The 9,819-nt window shown below is 44.3% G+C and overlaps 1 protein-coding gene across 1 annotated transcript; it reads left to right on the forward strand.

Annotated features, from left to right (window-relative positions):
* Window positions 1–2,050: 2,050 nt before the first annotated feature.
* arxa (aristaless related homeobox a) lies at window positions 2,051–8,988 on the forward strand. Its single transcript, XM_062521424.1, has 5 exons — window positions 2,051–2,270; window positions 2,823–3,348; window positions 5,111–5,156; window positions 6,673–6,998; window positions 8,513–8,988. Exons 1-5 carry the CDS (start codon window positions 2,084–2,086, stop codon window positions 8,760–8,762), a joined length of 1,335 nt encoding a protein of 444 aa, XP_062377408.1. The 5' UTR covers window positions 2,051–2,083; the 3' UTR covers window positions 8,763–8,988.
* Window positions 8,989–9,819: the final 831 nt, after the last annotated feature.

Here is a 9,819-nt window from a genome sequence, read left to right on the forward strand (position 1 = left end):
CTGTTGTGCGCCACTGCGCACACAATGCCTCACCAAACATCAGCAGATTATTGTGGAAATTATCAAGTTAGGCTGTTGGGAAAATATGACACACGGTAGCATCCGGTAATAGGGGAGCACTGAAGTGACGGACACCTAACTGCTCATCCACATGTGGCGCACTAAATAGACAGAAAATTGAATATGTGGAAATTGCGCTTTCCCCAATGTATGCGTGTAATTAGTGCATTTAAACAAAGCGCGGATGTCCTGCTGGCGGTAATAGTCGCTGACATTTCTTTTCTTGGGTTAATAACAGTGCGCGTACAAATGAATCAAATTGTGGCCCCAAATTACATAGCGACTTTAAATACCCGTCTGCATTACGCGCCTGTTTGTGACCACAGAAAAACGCTTTATATTGTTATTATTGTTATTACTCTGTTGATCTCCATACAACTGGTCTAACAAAAAATCGGACTCAATAAACGCAATACATTATTTGCGGTAACACGCAGATATACAGCCTTAGCTCTAATGTTTCATCTGATAAGCAAGTATCCTAATTACATAGAAAGCAAGATCTGTTTCCACATTCGTCTTCTCCCCTGCCACACATTTCCACCGGTTTTATAAATGTCTACTCCATATGTGGACATTAGAAGAAAAAGGCAACCATTCTGTAAATGAATCACAAAGGCAATAAAAAAAGACATCTTGACATATGGCAAGTTAACACAGCAGAAATAAAGACATTTCGTGCCATTATATCTCATTTATTTTTTCAATGGCCTAGGTTTTCACTCTTACAAAGTTGACAACGTCTAAAGAAAAGATTTTTTAAAAAGTAGCCCAAATGGCAGCTTGTTGGAGTTTGGGGATTGAATTCTGAAAATTATCCCTTTTTTTTGCTGTGAAGTCTTTGAGCGATGTTCGGGGTCACACCATTCACAGCAGGTTAAATGGACTTTCATTTAAAATTACATTCTCAATCTATCTCCAGTCTAAGCGGGTCCAGCTACCTGCGGCATCTCCAGGCTCCATTACCGCCGCCCTCACTTTTTAAGTCAATCATCTGAGGCTATCTGATCGCCACAACAATTTCGAAGAGGCCAGGCAATTAGTGTGCTAGGTGTGTGTGTGTGTGTGTGTGTGTGTGTGTGTGTGTGTGTGTGTGTGTGTGTGTGTGTGTGTGTGTGTGTGTGTGTCGTCAACGTGTGTGGGGAGAGTGATGTTTCATGACGGATGGTTGGCTACAATAGGCTGTGTGATATTTTCTGCATGTTTTGTCTATAGTTAGTAGACAATTCTATTATAGCGTGTGGATTAATATAAATATATAGGCTATAATATTAAAACATATTCTGAGGGCAACCAGCTTTGCTAGTTTCATGGATGTGACATTAGGCTATACATGACGCAGGAGAAAATAAAGATTTAAAAACATTTGTGTAATATTATTTGTGATCCAATGCATGTATGAAAGTAAAATTGGCCTTATTTTCTCTACATGGTTAACTCTTTTCCCCCATTTGATATAGGCTAGTTTTATTGGAATATTAGAAATGAAATGGGAGAGGCCTACAGTTAACAGTAGTAATGGAAATAATTATAGTATGCTATTAATAGTAATGACCTACATTTATTTAATTAAAATAAAACATAAATAAATAGTGAAATATGTGATGTAAAGAAATGGTGCGATGACAGTGACAGGAGAGCATTATATCCAGTGGAATAAAACATTTCATTTCAGCAGGCTAGCCATAGACAACACCACTAACACACCATATGTCTGTTATTGAAGCTGGTGAATTTTATTAGGAGAGTTTGAACGAAAGAATAGTTTAATGCTCCGCGTTGACAATCCTCTTTCGATTAGCTCGGTTCGTGTAAATGAGCCTTAATGTCAAAATACATAAAGATCGGCCTTTCCCCCCGGGAACCAATCAGATTGACGATACACGTCAATGTAACAGAATGGAGCACGCAGCTGTAGCGACTCACGGCATATGTTATTAGCGTCCGAGAGGGAGACGGAGCGAGCGAGACAAGCCTCTCACTCCTTCAAATACTCACTGCACCTGAGAAAAGAGAGACCAAAATGAGCAGTCCGTACCACGAAGACGTCCACGACAGAGGCGAGTGCAAAAGCAAGTCGCCTACACTGCTGTCCTCGTACTGCATAGACAGTATCCTCGGGAGGAAAAGCCCGTGCAAAGTCAGGCTGCTTGGGGCACAAAGTTTGCCAGCGCTGCCGTCAAGAGCGGAGACCGACCAAGGAGCTGAGGGTAAGATCGCAGGACCAACGGCACTACCTCAACAATTCTAACGCTTTCACATACAAACCTGTAAACACAACTCGTGTCTTAGATTTTATGTTTCTGTTGTAGGTTAGCAAGATGTAGCGCGGGCGGTTTATTTCTACTGATTGTAACAGCGTGACACGTTTGGCAAGTTCTGTCAGCTTAACAGCGGAATGGGAGATGTCATCTCGAAACTATCTTGCAGAGACCTCGAAATTGGAATAGAGATTTAGTACTGTAACAGTCTAGGCTTTTTGCTGCTACGTGTCCACGACAGCTCAAATGCTGCACATGGAATATTATAGCCTATAGCATTATTTATTTATATATATATTTATTAAGATTGCAGCAAAGTCGTTTTAAAAAATGCTGTTACCAAGATCACAGTTCTTGATCATAGTAGCCTAAAACAAATAAACGAAAAAAAAAACCCCTACAAATTATCAGCTATTTTTCTTCCCATATGGACTTTAGTTATTTTTGCATGCATGGGATTCATTTTACTAAATATAATTCTAGATTATTCCTTTTATTCAGACATGCACCTGCCACCAAAACTACGCCGGCTCTACGGTCCCGGGGGACGATACCTTGACACTTCTAGAGGTTATCACGAGCACGCGGAGCGCGGCGAGAGAGAGCGGCTTCTGGACCAGGCCTGCGAGAACCTCAAGATCAACCAAGCCCCACAAGTCAGCATCAGCCGCAGCAAATCCTACAGAGAGAACGCGTCCTTCAGTCACAGCGAGGACGGGCACGGGCACGGCGCAGAGAACGGGTCCGAGGAGCTTGTGGAACTTAGCACGCTGAAGTTCGAAGAGGATGCTGTGAAAGAGGAGACATGCGGAGACGCGGAACTCTCACCAAAGGACGAAGAGAGTCTACAGAACGATGGGGATGTTAAAGATGGCGAGGACAGCGTTTGTTTGTCGGCGGGCAGCGACTCGGAGGAGGGCATGATGAAGAGGAAGCAGAGAAGATATAGGACTACCTTCACCAGCTACCAGCTGGAGGAACTGGAGAGAGCCTTCCAGAAAACTCACTACCCAGATGTGTTTACGAGGTAGGTCAAGATGGACATCAAATTGCGCTGTTAGAAACGGCGCAGTATTATCAAATAATGAACCGACAATTGGTTTTTCATTGAAATAGTGACCGACTAATTTTCAGATTAGATCTAAGAATTACGCAAACAGAAGCATATGTAGGCTACAGCACAAATGTGTAACAGGCCAATGTCGTGTTATTTTCGTGTAGAATATTATATTGTATGTAGGCCTGGTCCTATGTTAAGGACATAATTTTAAGTAGGCTTATCTTAATTTTTTTTCGAATTACACAACCTGAATTATGTGAGAAATGTAGGCCTATAGGCCTAGAAATTATTTTAGCAAACATTTTAAGATTATTGACTATGCAGGCCGCACATGGCGGTGGTAATAATTTACAATATAATATTTATATAGTACATTTACTGATTTTACATATATGTAATTATATAATATGGACCTATATACTATATAAAAGCATTTTTTTTAATGGTTTACATGGACTCTTACTTGGGTTACTTGTTTTGGACAAATCAGTGGCAGTATGATATTCTACTTCACTACAATAATGCGCATGCACAAAATATGTCATTCAACCCAAGCTCTTATGCAAGGGGAACAATAGCTCCAAATGTACACTAACTCGGTTTATGTCAGACTCTGTGTGGGGTATTGTCATGGCTGATATTGATACGACCCTCTCAGGGCCAATTAGTCGTTGTTGCTGTCACTTCATCATGTATCTCATGACAGCCTTTCCCTATAACCAGGTTTCTGAGCCCGTAGAAGCTCCAAAGTATCGAGACACTGTGAACAATGTCCTTAGTGGCGAGGTTACTTCTGGAACAATATGTCACACAATAGTTCCGTGAGTGTGTGTGAGGAGTCGTGGCAGATACCCTGTTGTTGTTACCTGAAAGCCTGCAGCCTCGCGTTTGTTTGTTGTAACACTGATGTTTATTGATTCAGTATTTTTGTCTCACAATATTACAAATGTACGCTAAGACGCATGCCAACAATGTACACAGTTATATGCAAGTATGCAATGCAATATACAATGCAACTATGTAATTGATGACAGCAGCATCTGTCTAACATTAATTGGGCGTAGCACAATAATTGCCCAGGGTGTGAATGCTCCGTTTTTTATGTTACCTTTAGCTATGGACATAAACAAGTTATCTTGTTTATATTTAAGTATATCTATATAAGGATTATATAAAATGTCTAGACAGTTTTTGTTTTCAATATGAACGAACAGGTGGTGCGTCTTATCGCGTTTCGGGAAAGCAAATAGTCCATATAAACCGACGATACACTTTAGATAAGGCAGCTAATAGATGACAACACACCAAGTTCCCTTTTAAATAGGACAGCAAACGACTGGCAGACTCGTCCTTTTTAACAAAATGTCCGTGCACGTTGATCAAGTTCATTGACGCTTTTTTTATCGATTCATTCGTGGCAGATTATTGCAATCAATTTGACAGGTATGCTTTCAGCAAACGCTTGATCGCTGTGTAAGAGTCATTACTCGGGCCATTATGTTGTTACAATGCGCCTGGAAAAAAAGGCCCATGCACAAGTGCGCCATTTAACAATATACACCATACTATTCGATTATCATCAAATTACTAACCACATTTACGCTTTTCAAATTTGTCCGGCACAATTTTCTGCCATTGTCAATGTAAAATTGCAAAATCTCAGTTGAAGGCGCGCTCGGTAACCTATTTTCTCTCTCCTTTCTTTCCTCCTTTCTATTTTTTTCTACAGAGAGGAGCTCGCGATGCGGCTGGACCTGACGGAGGCACGCGTACAAGTAAGCAGTGCCTTGTTGCTGATGTTTGATTTGTTGCATACAATCGGTAGGCATTGTAGCTCGTTGTTAACAACACTTAACTATTCAAATAAAGAACATTAGATAGTGGACGTATTACGCACTTATTTTGTAAATTGTGGTCTGGAGTTAACATGACGTCTTTAAATGTCATGTTTATCAACGGACACTTCCCCTGTAAAGCTTTATCAGGAAGAACAAATATCCACCGGCAATGGATATTACCAGGACATGTCTTAGAAGCACATCCGAGTGAAAGTGTTTATTCCAAACTTTGTTAAATGGCCATAAACGCTGAAAAACTCTTTCCTGTTATCGAAAGTTATTACATACTATAAGGCGGACATTTTAGTGGCAATTACGCGGACGCCCCTGATTCATAAAAGCGCACTTAGCGTGAGAGCAAACATGGCTATTTCAGGGAGAAAATGGTGTTTGAATTCTCATCGCCGGAGCGAGGGAGAGGGAGGGGGAAGAGGAGGGGGAAGCAGGATAATGCTATTTGATTTCCCATTTTGTGATTGCAATAGACCAGCATTGATCCAATGCTTTGCACTTGGAGCGAATGAGAGACTATTAAAGGTGTTTGCCCCCTCCGCTCTGTCTATTCACGGCGTGCTTTGCATGTTCAAGACCAACTCTCATAACCAGAGAGACAGTACAAACACATAAAACAACAGATGTCTGTTTGGGGCCGTAGGTGAACAAATCACTTAACGGGCTCAATCTGGAGGTGATAAAACTCATAAATTCCCCAGGGGCCATGCAATACAAAACAGCTTCAAACAGGGCAGCGCTTAAGCAAGTGTGTTTGGAGAGGGTGGGAGGGAGGAGTGGGTGTTAGAGGAGAGATATATCTCCATAGTCCCGAGACCCTGCTTACTGTCCTACTATTGACATTTTCTCCATTGTCAGGCCCTGCCTGCGGGCCATGCTTTTTGTCGTAGACCTACAAACTGCAGCAGTTGTGGATGGATGGGGGGTAGATCGTGGGAAAGTTAAATAGCCTTTGGAGGTCACATGCGGAATTTAATTTAAAGCGCATTAATTGTTAGTAGACTCTGTTTAGTTGTTATTTCCCGATCTTTTGTTAACATGGTTCTAAATTATTGCACCCTCGCCCGTTTTGGGGCTGTCTAAACCAGATTTTAATTAGCGATCTTAAGCTAACGGAGCAGAAGAGAGTGGGTTAGACCCTGTGTAATTACCGCTGACTTTCCGCCTATTTGTCACCTCATTAAAGGGAACCACAGATTGTGGGTAGACTACTGAGGCGATAAACTTGTGCTCCTGCTTCTAGGGACATTTGGAATATTTATTAAAATACATTAGTAAAAAATATCACTTATTTTCGGAACTTTTCTATAGTGTGCAACATGTTGTTGTCCATTATGATTGACATACAGCCTAACCCCTACCTCTGATCCTGTTTGTATTCATGATGATTTATTATAATTAGGCCTGTTGTCTGACTCTGGCTCTGGCTTGGTTTTCCCAGGTGTGGTTCCAGAACCGGCGGGCCAAGTGGAGGAAGCGTGAGAAAGCCGGAGTGCAGACCCACCCGGGCGGGCTCCCCTTCCCCGGACACCTGGCCGCAGCGCACCCCCTGAGCCACTACCTGGAGGGGGGGCCGTTCCCCCCCCACCACCACCCCGCGCTGGAGTCGGCTTGGACAGCTGCTGCAGCTGCGGCCGCCGCCTTCCCCGGCTTAGCTCCGCCCCACAACGGCTCTGGCCTGCCCCCCGCCACACCCCTCGGCCTGGGCACCTTCTTGGGCACTGCCATGTTCAGACATCCTGCGTTCATCGGGCCCACCTTTGGCAGGTAAGGACTTACATGTGTTTGCTTTGGGTGCATGTCATTCACCATACCCAGCTATTTCCCCACTCTCATCTCCTGTGAATAGGCCTCCAGTTTATGTAGCTTTTGCCCACTTGCAAGCCACCATATCCTAAATATTGAAAAACTGCATCTTGGAAACCTGTGCATTCATCTTGTCACCCATCTAATGTGGCATGTATTTAGTGCTTTCAGTTCAATGCTTTCAAAGGAAACTGCATTCGATTAGGGCAAATCCAGTTTTGAGTGAGTGTAGATGTGTGTGTGTGAGGGTGTGTGTATGTGTACTTGTGTACAGGAAGCTGCTACAGCAGTGTTCTTTGATATGCAAAATTAGATTATGGCAGCGAAGAAGCTAATTTGGCAAGTGGTTGATGCTGAGACACAAGCTGCTTGAGAAGGTGGCAATTTATTCCCAGGGCAGTGTTAAATGATTTTAAGCTCTAGATCAGAGAAAACATTCCAAGTGCCAGCAACAGATCACCACCTGCTCACAGATCACGACCAGGGAGTGGAGAGGCCTTTTTTAATCAAACCTTTCCAAATGTGGTCGTCACCACGTTCATGTCGCTTAATGAAAGTAACAATTAATCTGATAACTGATCAAATTAAAAACAAAATTCTGATTCAAAGTAAAGCGGAACATCTACAATTTGACTTCAGCACTGCTGTGTGATGGCTGAAGAGCGCAAAATCGGCCTCATCTACAATTACACTCAGTGACAGACATCTCGGCATTGGAAAGTTGTTTCCCTTAAATCTCTTTTGAGTGTTAAGGCATTAGAATTCAAGCCACTCATTGCATTCTATTATTTTACAACTTTTTGAAAGCCTAGACCTCAAACTGACAAGTTGTACTGAAGCATTATATATTTATATATTAAAAAAGTATTTAAGCTCTCTGTGTCTAATGCATTGAATATTCCATATATTCTCTATGACATACATCAAATGTTTAATATTTTGAGAGGTTGAGTGCTTTTTGAGGGGTGTTGTGGAACTGAAAAAATATATATATATTAGTGTAGGCAGTTTTCCTATAATTAGATTATTTTAGAATATAGGACTACTTTCTGTTCTCTAACTGTTTACTTTCTGACAGTAATGTTTATTGTTGTCGCTTTGGACCAAAGCCTTTACCCAGAGCCACAACCTTAACTATGGTGTGTGTGTGTGTGTGTGTGTGTGTGTGTGTGTGTGTGTGTGTGTGTGTGTGTGTGTGTGTGTGTGTGTGTGTGTGCCCAGAGCCAGAGCCATAACCTTAACCATGGTGTGTGTGTTGAGCCATAACCTTAACCATGGTGTGTGTGTTGTGCTGTGCTGTTGCCTTAACTATGGTGTATGTGTGTGTGTTATCGTACAGAGCCATAACCTTAACCATGGTGTGTGTGTTGTGCTGTGCTGTTACCTTAACTAAGGTGTATGTGTGTGTGTTATCGTACAGAGCCATAACCTTAACCATGGTGTGTGTGTTGTGCTGTGCTGTTTGCTGCCCCCAGGCTCTTCTCCAGTATGGGTCCCCTGACCAGTGCTTCCACGGCCGCCGCTCTCCTGCGTCAGCCGGTCCCGCCGGTGGACCCCGCGGTGCCGCCCGGTCCCGCCCTCCCCTCGGACCCGTCCTCTTCCCACGCCGCCGACCGCCGGGCCTCCAGCATCGCCGCGCTGCGCCTCAAGGCCAAGGAGCACTCGGCCCAGCTGACCCAGCTCAACATCCTGCCGGCCAGCGCCACGGGCAAGGAGGTGTGCTGAGCCGGACCGCGCCGGACCGAACCGGACCGAACCGAACCTCTGCCATGCCTCGCCACCCTGGCCCCCCCATGCCCCCCCTCCTTCCTACTAAAGCAAGACCAAATCCATAGCACCTCTAGCATCTCTGAGCTGCGGTGGGCGCTAGCTAGGGGCTGCCAGCTGCCTGCCTGCCTGTCATAGCGTCCATCCTCCGTCCGAGCGACCTCCACTGCCCAGCCAACGCACAGAGACCCGTGCACGTGCAGTCCACTCTCTGAACTGACCTCTCCTGGCGGACAGGTTGTGGTGTGCACCTGTTGCCGGGGGAGACCTCTGTCTGTCCGTCCGTGTGCCAATCCAGCTTGCACGTCACGGCGAGGAGGGCCACAGTTACCCATAATGCACCATCACCAACCAGCACCCCAACACCCCCCCCCACCCCGCGTCACCCCAACACCCCCCCCCCTCCTTTACAGCCCCCCATAGTCTTGGACATTTCCTGTTAGCAATGTACTTAGTGTGTGTGTTCACAAATACATCTGGCCTGATGAGGCCTAGTGTTCAAACAAACCATGAACACTCAGCCTACGGGGGCGGGGGTGAGGGGGGTGTGTGGGGGGGGGGTACGGCTCTGTGGGAGGACATCCCAGAATGCCTCAGCTCAGCAGCGTCAGGTTGACCTGTGCTCCTGGTCCACTGTGCACCAGAGGTCAATATACCAAAGGTCACCACGTCAGACTCTCCAGACTCTGTCCTCGGGCCTGAGAGTCGCTCAGTCCATCCTTATAGTTTAGGTCTCCGCACTGACCTCTGTCCTACTGACCTGTCCAGCATCTGTGTACGTTAAATATACTATGTTTTTGTTTTTAAACCCCCGTTTGGATTGATGATGCTACTGCAATCCTATTTGACAAGACAGATGATGTGATGCTTAGAGTTAATACACAGCCTCGCTCAACTGTGATGAGGAAATGTACATAATAATGTAAAGTGGAAAGCAAAAAGGAAAAAAAAAAAAAAACTTAACAGAGCCTTGTATATTTGGAGAAAAAAAGTTTGAAAAAGATGCACTTGATGT

The sequence above is a fragment of the Sardina pilchardus genome, chromosome 19 (assembly GCF_963854185.1).
Source record: "Sardina pilchardus chromosome 19, fSarPil1.1, whole genome shotgun sequence".
Taxonomy (NCBI): domain Eukaryota; kingdom Metazoa; phylum Chordata; class Actinopteri; order Clupeiformes; family Clupeidae; genus Sardina; species Sardina pilchardus.

Coding starts and splice junctions, on each gene's coding strand:
- arxa (XM_062521424.1), top strand. CDS start 2,084: ATGAGCAGTCCGTACCACGAAGACGTCCACGACAGAGGCGAGTGCAAA. Junction 2,271..2,822: donor GACCGACCAAGGAGCTGAGG/GTAAGATCGCAG, acceptor CCTTTTATTCAG/ACATGCACCTGCCACCAAAA. Junction 3,349..5,110: donor TACCCAGATGTGTTTACGAG/GTAGGTCAAGAT, acceptor TTTTTTCTACAG/AGAGGAGCTCGCGATGCGGC.